Source organism: Artibeus jamaicensis, unplaced genomic scaffold (assembly GCF_021234435.1).
Source record: "Artibeus jamaicensis isolate MK-2021 breed Jamaican fruit bat unplaced genomic scaffold, CSHL_Jam_final scaffold_1964, whole genome shotgun sequence".
NCBI lineage: Eukaryota > Metazoa > Chordata > Mammalia > Chiroptera > Phyllostomidae > Artibeus > Artibeus jamaicensis.
Genome location: NW_026522030.1, coordinates 69,776,300 through 69,803,562, shown reverse-complemented (window position 1 = coordinate 69,803,562; position 27,263 = coordinate 69,776,300). Strand labels below are relative to the sequence as shown.

The 27,263-nt window shown below is 36.0% G+C and overlaps 1 protein-coding gene across 5 annotated transcripts in view; it reads left to right on the top strand.

Annotated features, from left to right (window-relative positions):
• The window catches only part of ERCC6L2 (ERCC excision repair 6 like 2), a 157,408-nt gene that overhangs the window by 43,983 nt on the left and 86,162 nt on the right, over positions 1 to 27,263 (top strand). For 4 of the 5 annotated variants that reach the window (XM_037141005.2, XM_053656179.1, XM_053656180.1 and 1 more), the window contains 6 exons: positions 6,413 to 6,606; positions 13,193 to 13,354; positions 13,755 to 13,962; positions 18,183 to 18,323; positions 19,552 to 19,665; positions 19,939 to 20,058. In XM_037141005.2, coding sequence (XP_036996900.2) covers positions 6,413 to 6,606; positions 13,193 to 13,354; positions 13,755 to 13,962; positions 18,183 to 18,323; positions 19,552 to 19,665; positions 19,939 to 20,058 — 939 coding nt within the window. The remainder of the gene's footprint in view (positions 1 to 6,412; positions 6,607 to 13,192; positions 13,355 to 13,754; positions 13,963 to 18,182; positions 18,324 to 19,551; positions 19,666 to 19,938; positions 20,059 to 27,263) is intronic. The other variant, XM_053656181.1, reaches the window with a different exon arrangement.

Genomic DNA, 27,263 nt, shown 5'->3' with positions numbered 1-27,263 from the left:
TTCTTCTTTCGCTTTCCAAAGCAGTAACAGATTTGACATCTTATAGTTGACAAATGGCATAGCTGAAATATTTCACAGAAGAGAGTGGAGTAGAGTAGTACTGTAGTCTTTTGTTGTTGTTAAACTGAAATTGTTCAGTATGTTTTATTGGTTCATTATATCAAGTAGGACAAGTATAAAACTTTAGAAAAGAAACTTATAACCCTATTAAGTATAATAGCTTAGGAGTAGTGGGAATAGTGAGAAATAAAAACATTAAACATTAAAATGGTTGATGACAACAGGATTTAGGGTTCATATAAGAAGGGTCAGTAGAACTTTGAAACATTTGTGTGAAGACTAAACAGGTATTTTGATGAGGACTGCTTTGGCAGAGGCTTAGGGCAGAAGTTGCACTTAACACGAGTTCAAGAAAGGACAGTAAGAAAATCAGTAGCAATAAATATTGATAACTCCTGAGGACCATTGTTATAAAGGAAGTAAAGCAATGGAGGAAAGCTAGAGAGAAATATAAGGTTAAAGAAGAGGTTTTTCTGGGCTTTTTTTTAATCCTGGGAAATACTAAAATATCTTTGCTTGTAGATGGATGTTAATTAAAGAGGGAAAATAATCCTGTAGAGGAGATTGCAGGTAATTTCTCCAGCATTGACTTTAGGTTGGTAAGAAGATAAGAGCTATTGTATACATTCAAATTTTAACAGTGCAACTAGAGAATACTGGATTATTTTTCATCTTCTTCAGCATAGTGATTAGACATTATAGAACTTATGAAGTGATCACCCTGATAAATCTAGTACCTATCTGATACCATACATAGTTACTGCTACATTATCGACTGTATTCCCTATGCTGTACTTTATGTCCCCTTGACTGGATGTAAAGGGGATTTTATAACTGGAAATTTGCACATCTTAATCTCTTCCCCCTTTTTACCCATCTCCTCAATCTTTCTCCAGTCTGGCAACTACCAAAATGTTCCTTGTATCTGTGTGTGTGTTTCTGTTTTGCTTGTCCATTTATTTTGCTTTTCAAATTCCACATTTAAATTAAATCATATCATATTTGTCTGATTTACTTCACTTACAATACTCTTGAGGTCCGTTCATGTTGTTGCAGATGGCAAGACTTAAATCTTTTTTTATGGCTGAATAATATTCTGTTATATAGTTGTACCATTTCTTTTTTATCCATTTATCTACTGGTGAACACTTAGGGTGCTTCCATAGCTTGGCTATTGTAAATAATGCTGCAGTGAACATATGGATGTGCTCATCTTTTCAAATTAGTGTTTTGGGTTTCTTCAGATAAATACCAAGAAGTAGTCTATTTTGTCTGTTATAAATATTGGTACCCCAGATTCTTTTTTCATTTCCATTGTCATGCAATATTTTTTTCATCCCTTTACTTTCAGTCTGTGTGTGTCTTTTCATCTGAAGTGAGTCTCTTGTAGGTAGCATGTATAAGGATCTTGTTCTCTTATCCATTCAGCCACCCTATGTCTTTTGATTGAAGCATTTAATCCATTTACATTTAAAGTAATTGATAGATATGTAGTTATTGCCATTTTATTATTCATATTTTTATCTTTTTCTTCTTATTTCTTTAAAAAAAAGTCCCTTTAACATTTTTTGAACTACTGTTTTGGTGGTAATGAACTACTTTACCTTTTTATTGTCTGGGAAGCTTTTTGTCCATCCTTTGATTCTAAATGATAGCCTTGCTGAGTAGAGTAATCTTTGTTGCAGGTCCTTGCTTTTCATCATTTTGACTATTTTGTGCCAGGCCCTTTTAGCCTTCAGAGTTTCTGTTGAGAAATCAGCTGATAGTCTTATGGGATCTCCCTTTTAGGTAATTACATTTCTCAGCTGCTTTTGAGAGTCTCTTTGTCTTCAAACTTTTGCATTTTACTATGATATGTCTTGGTGTGGGCCTCTTTGGTTTCATCTTGTTTGGGATTCTCTGTGCTTCCTGGGATTGTATGTCTGTTTTCTCTTTTAGGTTAGGGAAGTTTTCCATTATTATTTTTTCAAACAGGTTTTTGATTCCTTGCTCTCTCTCTCCTTCTTCTGGTACCCTTATTATGTGAATGTTGGTACGCTTGATGTTGTCTCAGGGGTTCCTTAAACTCTCCTCATTTTTTTAAATTCTTTTTCTCTTTTTGGCTGTTCTGATTGGATGTTTTATGAGACCTTAGTTTCAAATTGCTGATTCAGTCATCTGCTTCATCTAATCCAGGGGTGTCAAACTCATTTTCATAGGGGGCCACATCAACCTCGCAGTTGCCTTCGAAGAGCTGAATGTAATTTCAGGATTGTATAAATGTAACTACTTTTTAACCGTTAAGTGAGAGCTCAGTGCTGCCACTGGGTAGAAACAAGGTGCCAGGCCAGAAAAAACAAGGTGGAAGGCTGGATTCACCCCAAGGGCCTTGTGTTTGCCACCTGTGATCTAATCTATTAATTCCCTATAATGTATTCTTTATTTCAGTTATTATATTTTTCATTTTTGACTTTCTTTTTATTTTTTCTACTTTGTTAAAGTTCCCCCTGAGTTCACTAAGTATCCTTATAACCAGTGTTTTGAACACTGCACCTGTTAGAAAGTTTGTCTCCATTTTGTTTAGTTCTTTTTTATGGAGTTTTGTCCTGTTCTTTCATTTGGCCATGTTTCTTTGTCTCCTCATTTTACCTGTTTTCCTGTGTTTGTTTCTATGTTTTAAGTAAAGCTGCTGCATCTCCCAGTTTTAGTAGAGTGGCTTTATGTAGTAGTTGTCCCTTAGAGCCCAGTGGCACAGTCTCTGGTCACCTGAGCTGAGTGTACCAGATCTGTGCCTTGTATGGGTTGTGCATGCGCTCCTATCTTAGTTGAACGTTATTTGCTCTTGGGACATCAATGGGAGGGATTGACCCCTGAGGGTTGGTTGTGAAGACTGGCCATGATGACTACAATGGGGGAGCTACTGTGCAAAGTCTGAACCTACATGGCAGGATTCACTTTAGTGGGGCTCTGGTGCCTGCTGAGTCTTCCCTCTTGGTGTGTCATTTGTGGAGGTGGTTGGTGGTGCTCTGGGGTGGTTTGAAGCTGTCCACCAGGTGTGTTGGTTTTGGATCCTCTTGGGAGAGGCTCTGGTACAGATCAAGGTCATCTACTGCCTGTGCCCTGCTCAGGACCATCTACTGCCTGTGCCCTACACTTACGCAGATGGTTGACTCTTGTGCCAGGACTGGAGGTACTTGGGAGAGGCTAAACCATGAACTGAGTCCAGCTGTTGCTTGGGGCTGCTTAGCAAGAGGTACTCAGAACACTGAGGCCAGGTGCTGCTTGTTTGGGGTTGTGAATCTTTGAGAGATTTTAGAAAAATCTGCAGCATTATCCAAGAAAGATTGTATGGAAGAGCTACTGCAGTCAGCTCGGGTAGGCCTGAAAGTTGGGTACAGCAGAGTCTCAGGGAATTATTAGTATGGGGTGAATGGTGTTAGCTAGGTTGATGGAGGCTCATATATGGCTGCGTGGGTAGAGTGCTCAACAAAGGAACAATGGCCTCTGTCAGGGAGAAAGCTGCTTCTCCAACCCACATCCTGTAGCTAGATAATTCAGTTCCTGCCCATGTGTCCCTGGTGCCTTTCAAAGTGCTTCCCCAGCACTGGAGCTTAGAGTAAGTGAGTCCATCAACAATAAGTCCATGTGTGTGCCCTTTAAGAAAAATGGCTGGGGCTCCAGCAGCCCTCCAGCTCACTCAGCTATAATCTTTGCTGGTTTTCACAGCCAAAAGTTAATGGGGACTTCTTTTCCAGGAACTGGAAACCTGGACTGGGGAACCTGGTGTGGGGCTGGGGCTCCTTGCTCCTCAGAGGGACTTCCGCAACCCAGATATCACTCCTGATTTTTAACCCACACACGTGGGTGTGTGAGCAATCCATTCAGTATCTGTGCCTTTCCTACCAGTCCCAACGTGACTTCCTCAGTATGTCCTTAGTTACAGAATTTCTGTTCAGCTAGACTCTTGCAGTTTCTGATGATGATTGTTCTGTAGTTTAGTTGTAATTTTGATGTGGTCATGAAAGGAGGCAGGAGCAGCAGTTATCTACTTTGCAATCTTGACTAGAAGCTCCCAAGTTTTCTTTTAATTGCTTTGATTTTTTTAGGTCTCAACTGACAGTTTCTGAGAAAGGGGGAAAGGAAGTGGATAGGGCAGTGGTCCCCAACCATTTTGGCACCAGGAACCAGTTTTGTGGAAGAAAATTTGTCCATGGTTGCTTGGGGGTTGGTTTAGGGATGATTCAAGCCCATTATATCCATGATTACTTCCTGCTGTGTGGCTCAGTTCCTAACAGGCCTGGACTGATACTGGTCCATAGCCTGGAGGTTGGGGACCCTTGGACTAGGGAAATAAAAAAGAATGAGAGCTGTGGAAGACCACATATTTTAAGAAAAATACCTGGACTGCTTTACCTATTTATATTACCCACTTGACCCTTGAAGTTGTAATTAAGATCCTGATTATACCTTTTCTGTTTTCTAAAATTACTCATCTTTTATTTCTCAACTGCTTTCTGGGGGGAGAAATAAAAAATAGTTGTTACTTTGGACAAGGTTAAGTATCCATTTTGTCCTAATAAAAGGCTAAGTAAACAATAAAGGTGAACATAATGGAGAGCCCAGAAATAAACCCAAGTCTCTATGGTCAATTAATATTCAACAAAGGGGGCAGCAGCATAAAATGGAGTAAAAAGAGCCTCTTCAACAAATAGTGTTGGGAGAACTGGACAGCCACGTGCAAAAAAAATGAAACTCGACCAACAAGTTACACCATACACAAAAATAAATTCAAGGTGGATAAAGTATTTAAATGTAAGTCATGACACCACTAAAGTTCTAGAGGAGAACATAGGCAAGAAAATCTCAGATATTTCATACAGCAACATTTTCACTTATATGTCCCCTAGAGCAAGGGACATGGAGGAAGGAATAAACAAATGGTATTTCATCAAAATAAAAAGCTTCTGCATGGCTAAAGAAAACAGCACTAAAATGAAAACAGAAGGAACCATATGGGAAAATGTATTTGCAAGTGATACCTCAAACAAGGGTTTGATCTCCAAAATATATAAAGAACTCACACAACTCCACTCTAAGAAGACAAGCAACCCAATTAAAAAAATGGGCAAAGGAGCCCTGGCTGGTGTAGCTCAGTGGATTGAGCACGAGCCTGCGAACCAAAAAAAGACCGTGGTTCGATTGCCAGTCAGGGCACATGCCTGAGTTGCAGGCCAATTCCCGGCAGGGAACCACAAAAGGCAACCATACATTGATATTTCACTCCTTGCCTTCCCCTCTAAAGATAAATAAATTTTTTTAAAAAATCTTTAAAAAAGATGGACAAAGAACTTGAACAGACACTTCTCCAAGGAGGACATACAGAGGATTCAGAGACATATGAAAAGATGCTCAGTATTGCTACCCATCAGAGAGATGCAAGTTCATCAGAGAGATGCAAGTTAAAACCACAATGAGGTACCACTTCACACCTGTCAGAATGGCCATCAAAAACAAAGCAACAAGTGTTGCAGAGGTTGTGGAGAAAAGGGATCCCTAGTGCTCTGTGGGTGAGATTGCAGGCTGGTACAAGCACTATGGAAAACAGTATGGAATTTTCTCAGAAAACTAAAAATCGACCTACCTTTTGACCCAGCAATTCCCCTGCTAAGATTATATCCTAAGAATCCTGAAACACCAATCCAAAAGAATCTATGCACCCCAATGTTCATAGCAGCACAATTTACAAAAGCTAAGTGCTGGAAGCAACTTAGGTGCCCGTCTGTAAATGAATGGATCCAAAAACTGTGGTACATTTACACAATGGAATACTATGCAGTGCAAACAAAAAGGAGCTCCTACCCTTTGCAACAGCATGCGTGGAACTGGAGAGCATTATGTTAAGTGAAATAAGCCAGGTGGTGAAAGGCAAATACCATATGATCTCACCGTTAATAAGAACCTGATCAACAAAACAAACAAACAACCAAAATATAACCAAAGGCACTGAAATAGAGAACAGGTGACAGTATCAGAGGGGAGAGGGGATTTCAGGGGAAAAGGGGAAGGGTTTGCAGGAACAAGTATAAAGGACACATGAGCAATAACAAGGGTGTGGTGGAAAAGGAGGAGGAGGAGAGGGCTGGAGTGGTGGGGAGGGATTGGGTGGAAAAGGCAGAAAACTGTACTTGAACAATAAAAAATAATAAAATCAAATAATAAAGGGTTTTTTTTATGGTCTTCTATCTGCAGATATATTCAGTTTCTCGGTTGTATTTGTTATTTTTAGCTAAAGTGTCAAAAATTAAAGATAACGCTTTGATAGTCTGGATTTCTTTCATTTTTAGAAAATATAATATCGCCAATTTTTTTTTAGATGTTCTTAATAGTCGCTCCTCTATCCGTCCTCTACAACTGGAGGGATGAATTGGACACCTGGGGATATTTCAGAGTCACCATTTTACATGGTAATAAAAAAGATGATGAACTGATTCGTGTAAAGCAGAGGAAATGTGAAATTGCTCTAACAACTTATGAAACGTTGCGCTTATGTCTGGATGAACTTAACAGGTAATGGCAATGGAAATGATTGCATTATTATTTTGCTTACATCAATTGTATTTATTTTGTAACTTTTAAAAAGCTCTATTCTTTGGCATGATTTAAGTATATTTTATTGATTATGCTATTACAGTTGTCCCTTTTTTTCCTCCCCTTTATGCCCCTCTGCTCTGTACCCCCTTTCCCACCAACATTCCTCCCTCTTAGTTTATGTCCACAGGTCATACATATAAGTTCTTTGGCTTCTCCATTTCCTATACTATTCTTAACCTTCCTTTGTCTCTTTTGGACTTACCACTTATGCTTCTTATTTCCTATACCTTTTCCCCCATTTTCCCCCCTTCCTCTCCCCACTGATAACCCTCCATGTGATCTCCATTTCTGTGATTCTATTACTGTTCTAGTTGTTTGCTTAGTTTGATTTTGTTTTTGTATTTTAGGTTCAGTTATTGATAGTTGTGAGTTTGTTGAAAGTTTTTTGTTCATAGTTTTATGTTCTTTTTCTTAGATAAGTCCCGTTAACATTTCATAGAATAAGGGCTTGGTAATGATGAACTCCTCTAACTTGACCTTTTTTGGGAAGTACTTTATCTGCCCTTCCATTCTAAATGATAGTTTTGCTGGATAGAATAATCTTGCATATAGGTCCTTGCCTTTCAAGACTTTGAATGCTTCTTTCCAGCCCCTTGTTGCCTGCAAGGTTTCTTTTGAGAAATCAGCTGATAATCTTGTGGGCACAGCTTTGTAGATAACTCTCTTCTTTCTTCTTGCTGCTTTTAAGATTCTCTCCTTATCTTTAATCTTGAGTAACTTAATTATGATGTGTCTTGGTGCGTTTCCTCTTGGTTCCAATTTCCTTGGGACTCTGAGCTTCCTGGAAGTCGATTTCCTTCACCATGTTGGGGAAGTTCTCCTTTATTATGTTTTTCAAATAAGTTTTCAATTTCTTAATCTTCCTGTTCTTCTGGCACCCCTATGATGTGGATGTTGGAACGTTTAAAACTGTCCCAGAGGTTCCTAATCCTCTCCTCATTTTTTTGAATTCTTCTTTCTTCATTTTGTGCTGGTTGAATGTTTATTTCTTCCTTCTGTTCAAAATTGTTGATTTTATTCTCAGTTTCCTTCTTTTCACTATTGGTTCACTGTATATTTTCTTTTTTTTTTTTAGGGTTTTATTTCTTATTTTACTTTATTATTTTAATTAATTTTATTTAGTTATTTTTCAAGTACAGTTTTTTGTCTATTTTTCCCATCCCAGCCCTCCCCCACCCTTTGCTCCCCACCTCCCTCCCATTTTCACCCCCCTTAGTTCTCGTCCCTGTGTCCTTCCTATTTGTTCCTCCAAATCCCTCCCCCTTTCCCCCCTTAACTTCCCTTCCTTCTCCCCTATGGTCACTGTCCCCTTGTTCTCTATTTGTGTCTTTGGTTTTTTTTTTCTGCTTGCTTGTTTGTTTTGTTGTTTAGCTTCCCGTTAAAGGTGAGATCATATGGTATTTGTCTTTCAGCACCTGGCCTATTTCACTCAGCACAATGCTTTCCAGTTCCATCCATGTTGTTGCAAAGGGTAGTAGCTCCTTCTTTCTCTCTGCTGCATAGAATTCCATTGTGTATATGTACCACAATTTTTGGATCCATTCATTTACAGACGGGCACCTAAGTTGCTTCCAGCTCTTGGCTATTGTAAATTGTGCTGCTATGAACATTGGGGTGCATAGATTCTTTTGGATTGGTGTTTCAGGGTTCTTAGGATATAATCCCAGCGGTGGAATTGCTGGGTCAAAAGGCAGACCCATTTTTAGTTTTCTGAGAAAATTCCATACTGTTTTCCATAGTGCTTGTACCAGCCTGCAATCCCACCCACAGAGCACTAGGGTTCCCTTTTCTCCACAACCTCTGCAACACTTGTTGCTTTGTTTTTGATGGCCATTCTGACAGGTGTGAAGTGGTACCTCATTGTGGTTTTAACTTGCATCTCTCTGATGAACTTGCATCTCTCTGATGGGTAGCAATACTGAGCATCTTTTCATATGTCTCTGAATCCTCTGTATGTCCTCCTTGGAGAAGTGTCTGTTCAAGTTCTTTGCCCATCTTTTTTAAAGATTTTTTAAAAAAATTTATTTATCTTTAGAGGGGAAGGCAAGGAGTGAAATATCAATGTATGGTTGCCTTTTGTGGTTCCCTGCCGGGAATTGGCCTGCAACTCAGGCATGTGCCCTGACTGGCAATCGAATCATGGTCTTTTTTTGGTTCGCAGGCTCGTGCTCAATCCACTGAGCTACACCAGCCAGGGCTCCTTTGCCCATTTTTTAATTGGGTTGCTTGTCTTCTTAGAGTGGAGTTGTGTGAGTTCTTTATATATTTTGGAGATCAAACCCTTGTTTGAGGTATCACTTGCAAATACATTTTCCCATATGGTTCCTTCTGTTTTCATTTTAGTGCTGTTTTCTTTAGCCACGCAGAAGCTTTTTATTTTGATGAAATCCCATTTGTTTATTCCTTCCTGCATGTCCCTTGCTCTAGGGGACATATAAGTGAAAATGTTGCTGTATGAAATATCTGAGATTTTCTTGCCTATGTTCTCCTCTAGAACTTTAGTGGTGTCATGACTTACATTTAAATCCTTTATCCACCTTGAATTTATTTTTGTGTATGGTGTAACTTGTTGGTCGAGTTTCATTTTTTTTGCACGTGGCTGTCCAGTTCTCCCAACACCATTTGTTGAAGAGGCTATTTTTACTCCATTTTATGCTGCTGCCCCCTTTGTTGAATATTAATTGACCATAGAGACTTGGGTTTATTTCTGGGCTCTCTGTTCTGTTCCACTGGTCTGTGTACCTGTTTTTATGCCAGTACCAGGCTGTTTTGAGTACAGTGGCCTTGTAATACAGTTTGGTATTAGGTATTGTAATCTCTCTTACTTTGCTCTTCTTTCTCAAAATTACAGCAGCTCTTTGGGGTGGTTTCAGGTCCCATATAAATTTTGAAGTGTTTGTTCTGTGTCTGTTAAATATGCCATTGGTACTTTAAATAGAGATTGCATTGATTCTCTAAATTGCTTTGGGAAGTATGGACACTTTGATGATGTTAATTCTTCCAATCCATGAACACGGTGTATGTTTCCATTTGTTTGTGTCTTCCTTGATTTCTTTCTTCGGTGTTGTGTAGTTTTCTACATCCAGGCGTTTTACCTCCTTGGTTAGGTTTATTCCTAGGTATTTTATTTTTCTTGTTGCTATATGGAATGGGATTTTTTTCTTGATTTCTGCTTCTGCTGATTTACTGTTAGTATACAAAAATGCCTTTGATTTCTGGATATTGACTTTGTATTCCACTATTTAGCCAAATTCATTTATTAGGTTGAACAGTTTTTTGGCAAAGTTTGTAGGATTTTCTATGTACAGTATCATGTCATCTGCAAACAATGACAGTTTTGTTTCCTTTTTTCCAATTTGGATGCCTTTTATTTCCTTTTCTTGTCTGGTTGCTGTAGCTAAAACTTCCAATACTATATTGAATAGAATTGGTGTAAATGGCCAACCTTGTCTTTTTCCTGATGTTAGTGGAAAAGCTTTTAGTTTTTGCCCATTGAGTATGATATTGGCTCTAGGTCTCTCATATATGGCCTTTATTATGTTGAAGAATGCTCCCTCTCTTCCAACTTTGCTGAGTGTTTTTATCATAAATGGGTGCTGTACCTTATCAAATGCTTTTTCTACATCTATTGATATGATCATGTGTCTTTTGTCTTTGCTTTGTGTATGTGATGTATTACATTTACTGATTTGTGAGTGTTAAACTTTCCTTGCATCCCTGGGATGAATCCCACTTGGTCATGATATATGATCCTTTTAATGTATTGTTGAATGCGGTTTGCCGATATTTTGTTGAGGATTTTAGCATCTATGTTCATCAGTGATATTGGCCTGAAGTTTTCTTTCTTTGTTGTGTCTTTATCTGGTTTTGGGATTAGGATGATGCTGGTTTCATATAAAGAGTTTGGAAGTCTTCCCTCCTCTTTGATTTTTTGGAATAGTCTGTGAAAGACAGTGGTTAGCTCTTCCTTAAATACTTTGTAGAATTCTCCTGTGAAATCACCTTGTCCAGGGCTTTTGTGTGTCAGGAGTTTTTTGATTACTGCTTCAATTTCATCTGCTGTTATTGGTCTGTTCAGGCTTTTTGCTTCTTCTTTATTGAGTTTTGGAAGATTAAATTTTTCTAGAAATTTGTCCATTTTGCCTAAGTTTACAAATTTCTTGACATACAATTCTTTGTAGTAATTTCTTATGATCCTTTGTATTTCTGTGGTATCAGTTGTAATCTCTTCTTTCATTTCTGATTGTGTTTATTTGGGCCCTCTCTCTTTTTGTCTTGATGAGCCTGCTTTAAAGGCTTGTCAATTTTGTTTATCTTTTCAAAGAACCAGCTCCTAGATTCATCGATCCTTAGAATTCTGCTTTTAGTCTTTGTGTCATTTAGTTCTGCTCTAATCTTGGTTATTTCCTTCCTTCTGCTATTCTGGGCTGTCTTTGTTATTGTCCCTCAAGTTCTTGTAGATGTAGGGTTAAGTTGTGTGAAATGTTTCTGTTTCTTAGGTAGGCCTGTATTGCTATAAACTTCCCTCTCAGGACTGCCTTCGCTGTATCCCATAAGTTTTGGGTTGTTGTGAGTTCATTTTCATTTGTTTCCAGAAAATTTTTTATTTCTTTCCTGATTTCATTCTTGACCCATTCATTATTTAATATTATGGTATTCAGTCTCCATGATTTTGAGTGTTTTGCATTCTTTTCCTTGGGGTTGGTTTCTAGTTTCAGTCCTTTGCTGTCAGAGAAAATGCTTGGTATGATTTCAGTATTCTTGAATTCGTTGAGACTTGTTTTGTGTCCTGTCATGTGCTCTAACTTTGAAAATGTTCCGTGTGCATTCGAAAAGAATGTGTATTTAGCTTCTTTGGAATGAAGGGCTCTATATAAATCAGTGAAGTCCATTTCATCTAGGGCATTGTTCAATGCCACAGTATCTTTGTTGCTATTTTGTTTGGAAGATCTGTCCATTTTTGACAGTGGGGTGTTAAAATCCCCTATTATAATTGTGTTTCTGTCACTATCTTTCCTGAAGTCCTCTAAGATTTTTTAATTATATTTGGGTGCTCTTTTGTTGGATGCTTATATATTTACAATGTTTATATCTTCTTGGTAGATTCTTCCCTTAAAGATTATGAAGTGACCTTCTGGGCCTCTCTTTATGGCCCTTTTTTGAAATCTGTTTTGTCTGATATGAGTATTATTACCCAGTCTTGTTTTTTCTGTCTGGTGCGCACTCTCCCCAGGGCTCTGAGGGTGTGCAGGGCCTTTCTTGCCACCTTGGGAGCACCACACAGCTGGATGGGGAGGAGGCCGTAGTGGCTGCTGCAGGAAAATTCTCCAAACAATGTCTCTTTTTTCACTTTTTCTTTTTGAGAAATTACTTTTTCTCAAGCCTGCCACTCCACACAGCGGTCTGCTCTTTTACAGTGCCCAATTCTCCAGCCAGACAGGAAACTATCTGTTTCAGGGCCCATCACTACCCAATTCTCAACTTTCCTCAGCTGGTGTCTACAGACACCATGGGTACTCATAGCCCCTTTGTGTTTCCCACTTAGTCCTTTCCCTTCTCTGCAACTTCAAGCAACCAAGTTTCTCCCCGTACTGCTCAAATGTTGGTTGGCAGGGGATGGAGCCATTGACCTGGCTCTCTCCCAAGAGCCCTGTGGCAGACCTGGTTGGTACTGGGCCTGGGGTCACAGCCATCCTGGTCCCAGCGCTGGTCCGAGGGACCTTATTGTCCTGAATCGCTCTCCTTACCCTTTGGTTTTTCAGTGTCCGCTACAGTTTTTGGTCTTCTATCTTCATGTATGCTGTGGTACTGTTGGCTGTTTGTTCTGTTCCTCCATAGATTGGGTACGTTTTTGTCCCATATGTAGGGGGAAGTGGAATCTACTCCCTCTTACCTAGCTGCCATCTTCCTTCTCTGGCATCATTCTTAATGATGCTCAAAATCTCCAACTAGCCTGGAACCTGTGTCCTTTGGATATGCCCCCATTTATCTTTGAACATCTGTGCCGCACACTTTAAATCAACATTTCTCCATGGGTTGCTGGTTCCTTGTAGTGGATTGACGTCTATGGGTGCTCATTGCTACTGTGATAACAATCAATTCTAAGACTTTTTAGCAGATAGAGGTACATAATATAGCTTTTAAAATCATGAGTTTATATTGGTATTTACATTCAGATTTAGCATGGCAAGTATTGCTTCCTATATGTTATATTTATTATTTTTATTAATTTAAATTTTCTTTTAGTAGTGTTTGAATGAGTTTTTTTAATTTCACCATAATTACATAGATTGTCTATACCTGTTTGTCTCCATATATATTTTGTTTTTGTGGATTGTCCAAACTGTGACCATTTCACTAACTAGGGGAGAATGCTCTCATTGGAGAGTAGAGAGGAAAAAAACCTCCAAAATGTTAATAGAGAAAGCTGCTTTCTAAAATTACATAGGCTGAAAAAAGGATGTTTTCTCAACCTTTCCCTTTTTTTGTTATCACGTAATAGTTTAGAATGGTCAGCTGTCATTGTGGATGAAGCTCATAGAATCAAGAATCCAAAGGCTAGAGTAACAGAAGTTATGAAAGCTTTAAAATGCAATGTTCGTATCGGCCTCACTGGCACCATTCTTCAGAACAACATGAAAGAACTGTGGTGTGTTATGGACTGGTGAGTGGTAACACTTTCTTTTTTAATTTAATACATCTTTAACTTAATGTTACCTTGTTTGCTAAGTATTAGTTTCTGGGGGAGAAAAATATAATTACTTGTCTGTTTACAGAAGTGCTTGATCCCAAACATGGTATACAAAATAGAGCCCTATGAAAACTTATCTTTACTCTTGTTGCCTGAATGAAATATCTGAATTAATTTACCAGTTTTATTATTATCTTATAGTTATTTACTGAAAATGTCATAAAGAAAGAATGTTGTGTTTACTTGCCTTCTGCTATTGCTATCATTAACCAACAGGTAACTTAGTCTATTTTTTAGAAGCAAAAAGAAGCCAATGTTTTTCATCTAGATAATTTAATAAAGCCCTAACATTTTTTTTAATGCTTTGATAAAGGGCTGTACCAGGACTTTTAGGTAGCAGGATCCACTTCAAGAAGCAGTTTTCCGATCCAGTAGAACATGGTCAGAGACACACTGCAACAAAAAGAGAACTAGCTACTGGCCGAAAGGCCATGCGAAGGCTTGCGACAAAGATGGCTGGATGGTTTCTCAGGCGTACCAAGACTCTCATCAAAAATCAGTTGCCTAAGAAGGAAGACCGGGTGAGAACTGCATTTATATATATTATTTGATTGTGTTTTATTTTTTCTGAAAAAAAATTTTTCAAGAGAAAACTTGTCTCCTGTGATATTTTTTGAATATAGTTTTTTTGCCTTTTACTTGGTGTGAAAAAAAAATTGCTTTATGCAGAATTTTAGAAAACCACGATGAAGCCCAATCATTTTCCTTACTAACTTTACTGATCTGTCCACTAACAGGTATATTATTAGTATGCATTAAATTCATTTTTCTTATTTTAGAACAAAATACTTTCTATGTAATTCTTCCTCAATGAAGAAAGAAGAACTTCTCTCCCTAATGTGTTTTTTGTTCATATTTTGTAATTCCTACATTATCTACTGTCTACAACTTAGTTTATTCTTTCGTACCTTAACTCTAGCTAAGAGATCAAAGTGGTTGAAAACTTTTTATTAAAGATTTGTTTCTTATAGAATGCTATTTGCAGTGACACAACTAGCCTAATTTTACAACTTTGTAGGAAAATTACAATTGAATTCCACTCATTGTTTAAGGAGATTTGAGGAGTTGACCTTAGGAGGATGTTTTTTAAATATAGTAGTTATCTTTTATACTTTTTATGTGGTTCTTCTAGCAATAGCCTAAAGATTCTATAAATCACTGTAAACTAAATCTAACTAGTGTTGTCCCAAATAAGGGCAATCCTATCAATACCCTCTAGTCTTAGGATATCCTGTTGATCATTACTTTAAAAGATAGATTTGCAAGAAAAATATGATACTGATCTGCAAGTTGGGAAACTGATATAATGTTTGACTTTGATTTAAAGCAAATATTATTGAATTGGAAAACTTCATGAACCTCTACTTTTTAAAATTGTTTTGTGGAATTTAATGTATATTATTTAGTTGTCTGTCTAGTAGGAACAGCAAACTATAACAATATAAAAAGAAAGTTGCACAAAAAAGTTTAGAGATTGGGCTCTGAAATCAAATACCATAGGTTTGAATCTTCACTCCTCCACTTATGAGTTTTAAGACCTTGAACAATTTGCAAAGTCTCTCAAACCTTAGCTTCCTTATCATTTATATGGGAAAGATGATAACAGTGCCTGCCTCATGTTATTGCTCTAAAATGTGTGACATGAAAGAAGTGTTCAGTAAATGTTACTATATGTTTTAGTAACCAACTGAACAATAAAATAATACTTAGGAATAAATTTAACCAGGGAAGACCTGTACACTAAAAACTATAAGACATTGATGAAAGAAAATGAAGAAATCACAGGTAAATGGAAAGGTATCTCATGTTTATGGATTAGAATTAATATTATTAAAATTATTTCAAATTATAACTATGAAGCTATAGTAATCAAAACAGCATGGTACCAGCATACAAATAGACACATAGATCAAAGGAATAAAATCGAGAGCCCGGAAATAAACACATGCATATACACTCAACTAGTATTTGACAAGGGAGCCAATAATACTCAGTGGAGAAGAGATAGTCTTTTAAATAAATGATTGGGTATTCACATGTGATAGAATGCTGTTGGACTCCTGTTTTATGTCACTCACAAAAATTTAACTCAAAATGGATTAAAGACTTAAATATAACACCTGAAACCATAAAACTAGAAGAAAACATAGGGAAAGAACTCCTTGACATTGGTCTTACAGGTGGTGTTTTTGAAAAGACACCAAAAGCACAAGTGAAAATAAACAAATGAGACTATATCAAAATAAAAACCTCTGTGCCACAAAAGAAACAGTCAACAGAATGAAGAGGCAGCCTACAGAATGGGAGAAAATATTTGCAAACCATCTATCTGATAAGAGCTTAATGTGCAAAATAAAGGATTTATACAACTCAATAACAATAATAATCTAATTAAGCACTGATCTCATCTGAATAGACATCTTTTCTCCAGAGAATACATACCAGTGGCCAACAGGTACATGGAAAGATTCTCAACATCACTAATCATCAGGGAAATGCAAACCAAAACCACAGTTCAACATTACCTCATGCCTGTTAGAATGGCAATATTAAAAAAGACAAGCATAACAAGTGTTGGTGATCATGTGAAGGAAAGTGACACCTGGTGCACTGTTTGTGGGAATGTAAACTGGTAGAGAAAATCCTTTGGGAGTTCCCCCCAAATTAAAACTAGAACTATCATATGCTCCAGTAGACCCACTTTTGAATATATATCCAAAGGAGATGAAATTACTCTTATAGAGATACATGAAGTCCCATGTTTATTGCTGTTATTCACTGTAGTAGAGACATGGAAACAACATTAAGTGTCCGTTGAAAGATGAATGGATAAAGAATTTGTGAGATATAGATATATAATGGAATATTATTCAGCTATAAAAAAGAAGGAAATCTAGAATTTGTAAAAACAGGGCTGGACCTTGAAGTCATTGTGCTAAATGAAATAAGTCAGACAGAGAAAGAAAATACTGTACAATCTCACCTATATGTAGAATATTTATTTTTAAAAGCCACACTCATAGAAACAGAGTAGAATGGTGATTGCCAGGGGCTAAGGAGCAGGGGAAATGGATAGATGTTAGTCAAAGGGTACAGCCTTTAATTATAAGATGAAGAATTTCTGGGGGTCTAATGTATAACATAGTTGCATAATATAGACTATTGTTAACAGTACTGTAGCGTATATTTCAAAGTTGCTAACCACATGTATTTTAAATGTTCTAACCACAAAAAATTAAAATGTCATTATGTGAAGTAATGTATGTGTTAACTAACCTTGTTGTGGTAGTAATTTTATAATATGTGTATGTATGAAATTATCACATTGTACATCTTAAACTTACACAGTGTTATATGTCAATTATATCTCAATAAATCTGGGAAAAGTAGTAACTCAGAATTTCCTCCATACCTTAATCATCAACCCCCATCTTCTATGTCCTCTGTTTTATTTTTATATGTACTTTTGTATTCAATACAGTCAAGATATAGCTAATATATTATCTATACCATATTTTTTGGACCATAAGATGCACCTAGGTTTTAGAGGAAAACAAGAAAAAAAATTGAAACAGAAAAAGGTGGTAAAACATTTAATAACATAAATAGCATAATATTTCACCAATGTAAATGTAAAACTACATTTGGACTATAAGATGTACCCCCATTTTCCTCCCAAATGTAGGGGGTGCATCATATAGTCCAAAATACGGTAGTTTTTTTTAATCTAGCATTGTTTTACATAGACATTCCTGTATTTGCTCAGATGTACGTGTTTGTCATTTTTGGCAGTAATATTTTATTGTAGTGATATACACATACAACTATTTATGAATAGATGGCTTTTCCCTATTATTCACATTACTCAAAGCCCTATTATGGATATATTTAGATTTTTGACCCTAGTTACATATAGCTATAGCTAGAAGAATTTTACCAATTTCCAGTACTCCTGGAAGTACAGTGTAAATTTTACCCCCTGAAACTGATGGCATTATTTTATAATCTTTTTTCTCTTTTTGAAATTGGGCACAAAATAGCAATTTGTAATTGCTTTTATGGATATTTACTTAACTCTTATCATTACTAATCTTAGAAATTTATAGAAAGATATTAAATACAAATACTTTAGCTTGTTTGCAGTAATTTGAGGCTTTTAATATTTTTCTAAGTTTTTCAAGTAATTCTGTCCTTATAATTCTTACCATTGTTCTAAAATTTTCCATTGTTTCTTATCTAGTTTCTGATTTGACCTAAATTTTAATAATTTATTTGCATGGTAGACTAATAATGTGGAACCCTGAAAACACACACAATTTTGAGAAATATACAGAGTGATGCAAAAGCAGGTTTACAATTGTTCGAATGGAAAATAATATAATTAATAAATAATAACACAAGAATAAACTCTGTGTTTTGCATACTTACAACTATAAAAATACTTTTACCCCACCCTGTAAAAGGAAATCTCATAAGTTGTTTTCTTCATATTTTGATTCCTTTTAATTAAAAAACAAACTCTTTGAGATACATTTGAAAATAAAGTTATAATTTGTATAGTTTTGGCTTAGTGTGTTGGCAAAATATATAGATTTCCAAGAAATTGTTATAATCACGTATCTAGAAGAACAATTTAGTTTATGAGCAGTTTTCACTATTGCAAGCTATGAAGTTGGATGTGCATTGTGATTATTATCGCTATAGAAAAAATACTAATAATTATCTTGTGTTTTCTCGGCAGATGGTGTATTGTTCTCTAACAGATTTTCAGAAAGCTGTCTACCAAACAGTGTTAGAGACGGAAGATGTGACTTTGATACTTCAGTCTTCTGAGCCTTGTACTTGCAGGAGTGGCCGAAAAAGGAGAAATTGTTGTTATAAGGCAAGCATTTTAGTTTGATATCTTTACTATCTTATTTTGATTATATAGTACTCTATTGTAAGTAGCAGATAAGTTTTCCACAGAGAATTCTTTACTTTAGAAGCCATAAGTTAATGAAAAGAGAGAGTTTTTTAAAAACATTTTATAATGTCAAATAGTAATCATGGCAAAATACATGATTCAAATATATTTTTAAAAATGACTTTTTTGACCCTGGCCAGCATGGCTCAGTTGCTTGGAGCATCACCCAGGAGCTGAGGGATTGAGGATTGCCTGGGGCACACACCTGAGTTGCAGGTTCGATTCACAGCCCCATCTGGGCATGTGTGAGAAGCAACCAACCAACGCTTCTCTCTCACATCAATGTTTCTCTCTCTCCCTTTCTTTCTCCCCTCCTTGCTCTCTAAAAGCAATGAAAAAAAATGTCCTTTGTTGAGAATAAAAACAAGCAAACTAGTTTTTGAAAGTAGCTTCAATTTGATATCCTCCTTTTCAGCTTTTACTGGGAAGTACTTTGAAATTTCATTTCCCTTTCAGGAAGTCTCACTATCCACTAAATAATAACCTTACTCTTTCATCACAAGTTTAAAATTTATTATGATATGAGATATAGTATTATTTTCATAAAAACTGTGTATAATTTAGAAAGCATTTTATTTTCATTCAGAATCAAATATGTTTTACTTTCTCTGTATTTTCCATTTTCACCTCTGTTTTATCAAGTTACCTGTCACATAACTTTGCACAGAGAGGGACCCTACATAAATACTTATCTAGATTGATAGTTTTTCTCACTCTCATTTATTTTGCTGTTTTTAATGACCAGTTTTTTTTGTGATAGCCCAGATTCATAGGAACCCTTGGAATATAAGTGAGAAGAGAGAGGAAAGGGGTCCGTACAACACTGCCCCCTTTTACCATATAGTTTCGTTACCAGGAACCTCTTACGCCGCATTTCTATGATTGTGTTTGGAGGGTGAATACTTCTGGAATGAGGACATTCTCCCCTCTTTGATTAAAAATATCACTGTGTTATGGTTCACCAGAATTAGATGTAATTCATGGATATTTGGTATAAAAAGTTGACCATCATTTTTTCAGAATGTATTGTGCCAGTAGTAACCCAATAAAAAATATTATTGCAAGTGATATATTTTGTAATGTAAGTAGTTACATAGTCATGTTAGTCCTTTGCTTGTTTTTATTTTCTGTATTTCTCTACTTATAGACTAATTCACATGGTGAAACAGTGAAAACGCTGTACTTCAGTTACCTTGCAGTCCTTCAGAAGGTAGCTAACCACGTCTCGCTACTGCAGGCTGCTAGCACCTCCAAACAGCAGGTTTGTGCTGTCTTTTAAAATGTCTTTGTGGTGATATCTGGTATAAGTATTTATACTTGATATGAAATTACCTAGCCAAATATCTTTAAGGTTTTTTGTATGAAATTCTGACTTGTTCATTTTTTTATTTACGTGTCAGAGAAGTATATGCACTTTAGTTTTTAATCAAAGTGAGAATATTTAAACTTAAGTTAAAATAACTTTTTTTATAATTTTGCATTCAATTTATACAGGATTAAATGTATTAAGTTAATATTTCCTCTTCCTTTAAAGGAAACACTCATCAAAAGGATATGTGATCAGGTGTTTTCCAGATTCCCAGATTTTGTGCACAAAAGCAAAGATGCAGCCTTTGAAACACTTTCTGATCCGAAATATAGTGGAAAAATGAAGGCAAGTGTTCTTCTTTCAGTTTGCATACATATAAGAATGATATACAAAATATTTATCAAGTGGTATGACAGGAACACCAGGTAGTCATAACAGAGGCTCAATTATTCAGAAGAGGTGGTAGCCAAAGACAAATGGTCTAGTTGTATCTGTACTCATTAGCTCACTGTGAATATGCATCTGGTGGATTCTCAATTAGAAGTAGTTATACCAGATATATTTCAAACTTTCCTACAGTATTGGATTCATATCCTCCTAAAAAGGTATGCTGTTGCCACATGTATAATAATTTGTCTTCTAGTTTTTGAGGAGATAATGTACCAGATACATAAATGCGAATGCCAAGAGGATGAGGATAGGTAGGAGCTCAGAATCAGAGAAAGAAACTTCCTGAAGAGTTCTCTGAGTTCTCTATTAGATCTCTAAGGGTTTTCAAGGCCTCTGTGTCTAGACTGAACTTTCTGTCTCTTGTTTTTACTTGCCAACCTAGATCACAAGATTGTTATATCTCATTTATGCAAGGGAGCATTTGCTTCATACTGGGACACCCACCGGTTGGTGCACTCTTGGTGATGAATTGAGGAATGGTTCTGAAAAGCAATGCTAGGTTCTCCAGCCATGACCCCTGCCCCTGGGCATTGCCTGTCAGAGCTGCATAAAATACTGACAGTTCTAGCCTCCTTGTAGCAGAATTCATTTGTTTAATCCCTTAATAACTATCAACAATCTTTATTTATAGAATCAAAGATTTTTACAGAGCAATTTCCAACTTAATATTTTAATTAACAAAAAGCAAGTTATTTCTTTTGGCAAAAAAAGGAAGTAATTCAAAGTAGGTTTTTTTTTCTTTGAAATTCTAGAAATATTTTTAGCAGTTAATCTACATAAGCTCAGCATAGTTTAGTTTGCCTAGACCTCTAAATCATACTGTAAAATGTAAGCTAGGGAGATTACCCTAAAACCTTGTGAGTGGTTGTTTTTTTTTACGGAGATACAATTGGCATGTAACATTGTATTAGTTTAGATATACAACATAATGATTTGATACATGCAAATATTTTGAAATAATTACCACAGTAAGTCTGATTAACATCCATCACCTCTCATAGTTACAATGTTTTTTTCTTGTGAGAAAAACTTTTAAGATCTACTCCCTTTTAAATATACAATATGGTCTTGCTAACTACAGCCACCATGCTGTACAATACATCTCCAGGATTTACTTATCCTATGGGAGCTTGTACTATTGGACTACCTTCACCTATTTCACCTGTCCTCTACCCCTTGCCTCTGGCAACCACTAATCTATACTCTGTACCTGATGAGTTTGATGTTTGTTTTCTTTTGTTTCAAAATTCCATATATCAGTGAGATCATGTAGTATTTGTCTTTGATTTATCTCACTTCACGTAATTCCCTCAATGTCTATTCATGTTGTAGCAAATAGCAGGATTTTCTTTCTTTTTTTTTAAGGGAAGGGAGGGAGAAGGAGAGAGAGAAAAACATCAATGTGAGAGAGAAACATCAACCTGTTACCTCTCACAGGTGCCTGACTGGGGACCAAACCCATAGCTCAGGCATGTGCCCTGACCAAGAATTGAAATGGCAACCTTTCACTTTGTGGGATAATGCCCAATCAAATGAGCCACACTGGTCGAGGCAGATTTCCTTCTTTTTTATGGCTGAATAATATTGCTATCCATTAATAGACACTTATGTTGTTTCCATGCCTTGGCTATTTTAAATAATGCTGCAATGAACATGGGGGTGCTGGTATCTTTTTGAGATCAGTTTCATGCTTTTGCATGTGGCTGTCTAGTTTTTCTAACACCATTTAATGAAGAGTCTGTCCTTTCCCCATTGTAAATTCTTTCTTTCTTTGTTTAAATTAATTGATTATATATGTGTGGTTTAATTGCTGGGCTTCCTGTTCCATTCTGTTGATCTTTGTGTCCATTTTTATGCCAGTACCATACTGTTTTGATTATTATTGCATTGTCATATAGTTTTAAATTGGACCATGTGATGCCTTCAGCTTTGATCCTTTTTCATAGATTGCTGTGGCTATTCAGGGTCTTTTGTGGTTCCATTCAGATTTTAGGAGTGTTTGCTCTATTTCTGTGAAGAATGTCATTGGAGTTTTGATAAGGATTCCATTGAATCTGTAGATAGCTTTAGGTAGTATAAATGTTTTAGCAGTATTAATTTAATCCATGATCACAGAATATCTTTCTATTTATTTGTGTCTTCCTTCAGTTTCTTTCATCAGTGTCTTAATGGTTTTTAGTTTACAGGTCTTTCATCTTGGTTTCATCTTGGTTACAGGTCTATAACCTTGGTTATAATTGTTTCTAGGTATTTTTTTTTATGTAATTGTAAATAGGATTGTTTTCTTAATTTTCTTTCTGATAGTTGTAATTAGTGTATAGAAATGCATTAGATTTTTCCATATTGATTTTGTATCCTGCAATTACAGGGTGGGTGAAGATAGGTTTACAGTTGTGAGTATGCAAAACACAGAGTTTATTCTTGTATTATTATTTATCAATTATTATATTATTTTCCATACAAACAACTGTAACCCAATTTTGTCCCACCCTGTATACTGAATTTGTATATTAGTTCAGATAGTTTTGGGGGGTTATTTGAGGGGTGGAGTCTTCAGGGTTTTTCTATATGTAGCATGTAATCTACAAATAGAGGCAGTTTTACTTCTTTTTGCTGATTTGGTTTTTGGTTGCCTTTGATTTAACTAATTAATTAATTTGTTTATTTGCCTAATTTCTCTAGCTAAGACTTCCAGTACTATGTTGAATAAAAGTGGCAAGAATAGGCATTCTTATCTTTTCTTGTTCCTGATCATAGAGGACAAGCTTTCAGTTTTCACCATTAAGCATGTTAGCTGTTATATGGGCTTTATTATGTTGAGGTATGTTTTCTTTATACCCACTTTGTTGAGAGTTATGTATTTTTTTAATAAATAGGTTTGTGCTAGTTAGAATATTCTATGATTTATTTTTACAACATATATTTTGAATCTAATTCTATTTCCTAACAATAGTAAATCTATTTTTGTCATCTATTTTATTGACTTTTATTTAATTATTTTAAGTTTAAAATATAAAAAGCCCCATTAGTGTAGAACTAAGCACTCATAACTTTTTTTTTAATCTTCATCCAAGAGGATATGTTTATTGACTTAGAGAGAGAGAAAAGTGGGTGAGAGAGAGAAGAGAGAAACCAATGCAAGAGAGAGACACCAGTGGGCTGCCTGCTGTGTGCACCCCAGCCGGGGACTGAACCCACAACCTAGGAATGTGCCCTGAGTGAGAATCAAAGCCACATCCTTCGTTGCATGGATGATGTTTCAACCAACTGAACCACCCACCCAGAGCTCATTATCTCATAATTTAAATCAATAGAATATTTCCAAATATCATGGTCTCCTTTGAAAACTACATTATCTGTTACTATTTATTTGAATTTTATTCATTTTGACTTCTCACAAAAAAGTTAGCATTCTTGAAATTAAATGAAATTTTATAACTGTACTTTATATTCTTATATATCCATTAAATATATAATTTAAAACATACTGTTAATTAGTTATATATTTAGTAAAATAGTGTCTGATTAAGATAATTATTGCATTTATATTTTATTATGATTTTTAGAAGGGTGAAAGCAAGCATAAATTGTTGCTTGAGGCCAAGTGTCTCTATATGTGAAGGAAGCATGTAATTTACTTGGTTTGTGGGAAAGCACCAATGAATCAGAGACTGATAATAATAAGCAAGGATTATATTTTTCAGGCTGTGTTTCATCATTTGATTAGCAACATCATGTGGTGATTTAGTGATTGAAAACCTACAGGCTTATTGTGGAATTATTGTCTGGGTGGTTAAGAACTCCAAGTTGCATGTATTTCTTTAATTTGGGTGGTAAAAGATCCTACTTCTATTTTTCTTATTATAGGTTAGCCTGCAGCTACAATTTATTTGTGCATATAATGTCTACTGTACCCTTCATAGCCTCAAAGCTACACTCATGAACTCCAGCTCTTTCTCTTAAGTTTCAAGATCTTTGTTGACCTCAGCTACTATTCAAAGGGACAGTGAGAAGTTGTGCTTATTTCCCTAATGAGGATACTCATTTTTTCTTTCCCTTGGGAAATGCCAGAAAGCCACTTACTGGGGGGGTGGGAAAAAAGACTAGGACACCCAGTTTAGTGCTGCTGGAATCATGTAAGGGTCATTTTTATCTCTGTGCCTTACTAATCTGAATCAAGTTAGATCTAGGAGTCCTCAGTTATGAGCAACCCAAATTTAAGATTCTTTTTTAGGGGAATTTTTTGGGTATGTGAAGGATAAGTGAGTGATAACACATTGGGTCTGTATTGTTAAGACCCTAGCCTATAGTGACTACACTATCATTTTTGAAATTTCTAATAAAGGATGTTAGTTTACAGTTATTTATTTTGTTAATGAGTCTGTGGTATTTTTTTAACAAGCTTAATAAATACCTTCAATCCAAAAGCATTCAGTTTTCTTTTTACTTGTAAGATATTCAAGAATACCTGAAAATGCAGTAGGTATATCATCTCGAACAATCAGAGTGGATTTCTGTATAGTATATACTTTTTTTTTAGAGAGTTTTTTTTATTGTTGTTCAAGTACACTTGTCTCCGTTTTCCCTCCACCATTAGTCCCACCCCACCCATCGCCACCTCTCACACTTGATCCAACCCCCTTTGGCTTTGTCCGTGGGTCCTTCATACATGTTCCTTGATGACCCTTCCCTCTTTCCACCCCATAATTCCCCTCTCCGACTCTGGTTACTGTTAGTTTCTTGTTTATTTTGATGTCTCTGGTTATATTTTGCTTGTTTGTTTCTTTTGTTGATTAGGTTTTTGAGGAAATTCCATACTCTTTTCCACAGTAGCTGTACCAGTCTGCATTCCTGCCAACAGTGTACTAGGGTTTCCTTTTCTCCACAACCTTGCCAACACTTGTTGTTTGTTGCTTTGTTTATGATGGCCTTTCTCAACGGTGTGAAGTAGTATCCCATAGTGGTTTTAATTTGCATCTTTCTGATGGCTAGTGATGCTGACGATTCTTTCATATGTCTCTGGGCCCTCTGTATGTCCTCCTTGGAGAAATGTATGTTCAGGTCCTTTGCCCATTTTTTAATTGGGTTGCTTGTCTTCTTAGAGTGGAGTCATGTGAGTTCTTTATGTATTTTGGAGATCAAACCCTTGTTTTAGGTATCTTTGGCAAATACATTTTCCTATATGGTTGGTTCTCTTTTCATTTTAATGCTGTTTTCTTAGCTGTGCAGAGCTCTTTATTTTGATGAAGTCCCATTTGTTCATTCTTTCTCTTATGTCCTTTGCTCTAGGGGACAGACATATCAGTGAAAATTTTGCTCCGTGAAATATGTGAGATTTTCCTGTCTATGTTCTCCTCTAGGACTGTTAGGGTATCGTGACTCATATTTAAGTCTTTTATCCATCTAGAGTTTATGTGTGTGGTGTAAGTTGGTGCTCGAATTTTATTTTTTTTTGCATGTAGCTGTCAGGATCTCCCAGTACCATTTGTTGAAGAGGCTACTTTCACTCCATTTTATACTTCTGCTTCCTTTGTTGAATATTAATTGACCATAGAGACTCGAGTTTATCTCCAAGCTCTCTTACTTTGTTCCATTGAGCTACATGTCTGTTCTTATGCCAATACCAGACTATTTTGATTATAGTGGCCTTGTAATATAGTTTGATGTCAGGTGTTGTGATCCCTCCTACTTTGTTCTTCTTTCTCAGAATTGCTTTGGCTATTTGGGGTCATTTATGGTTCCATATAAATTTTTGAAATGTTTGTTCTATATCTGTGAAATATGTCATTGGTATTTTAATAGGGATTGCATTGATTCTATAAATTACTCTAGGTAGTGTGGACATTTATATGATGTTAATTCTTCCCATCCCTGAACATGATATATGCTTTCATTTGTTTGTGCCTTCCTTAATTTCTTTCTTCAGTGTTGTGTAGTTTTCTGAGTATAGGTCTTTGACCTCCTTGGTTAGGTGTATTCTTTAGGCACTTTATTTTTCTTGTTGCTCTACAAATGGGTTTTTTTTTCCTGATTTTTAATTCTGGTATTTCATTGTTGGTGTACAAAAATGTGTTCAATTTTTGAATATTGGCTTTGTATCCTGCTATTTTGCCAAACTCACTTATTAGGTCAAGTAGTTTTGGTGGAGTCTGTAGGGTTTTCTGTGCACACTGTCATGTCATCTGTGAACAATGACAGTTTTGCTTCCTCCTTTCCAATTTAGATGCCTTTTATTTCTTCTCCTTGTCTGATCACTGTGGGTAGGACTTCCAGTACTGTGTTGAATAGGAGTAGTGAAAGCAGGTACCCTAGTCTTGTTCCTGATCTTGGCAGGAAAGCTTTTAGTTTTTCTCTGTTGAGTATGATGTTGGCTGTAGATTTCTCATATATGGACTTTATTATATTGAGGAATGCTCCCTCTATGCCTACTTTGCTGAGTGTTTTTATCATAAATTGATGCTGTACCTTATCAAATGCTTTTTCCATATCTCTTGATGTGATTCTGTGATTTTTATCTTTCCTTTTGTTTGTGTGATGTATTATATTTATTGGTTTGCAAATATTGTACCACTCTTGCATCCCTGACATGAATCCCACTTGATCATGGTTATGATTTTTTAAACAGAGTATCAACAAAGATACTGTGGCATTGAACAATGACCTACATCAAACAGACTTAACTGATATATATAGAACCTTTTATCCCAAAGAAGCAAAATTCACATTCTTTTCAAATGCACATGGAACATTTGCAAAGATAGACCAACTGATAGGACACAAAACAAGTCTCAACAAATTCAAGAAAATCGAAATTGTGTCAAGCATTTTCTTGGACTGCAAGGGCTTAAAACTAGAAGCCAACCTCAAGGGAAAAAACTCAAAGACACTCAAATTCCTGGAGATTGAATAGCATGTTATTGAACAATGAATTGGTTAATAGTGAAATCAAGGAAGAAATCAAAAATTGCTGGAAACAAATGAAATGAATACACAAGAGTCTAAAATTTATGGGACACAGTGAAGACAGTCTTGAGCAGGAAGTTCATAGTGACACAGGCCTATCTAAAAAGGATAGAAATATTTCAAGTAAACAACCAAAT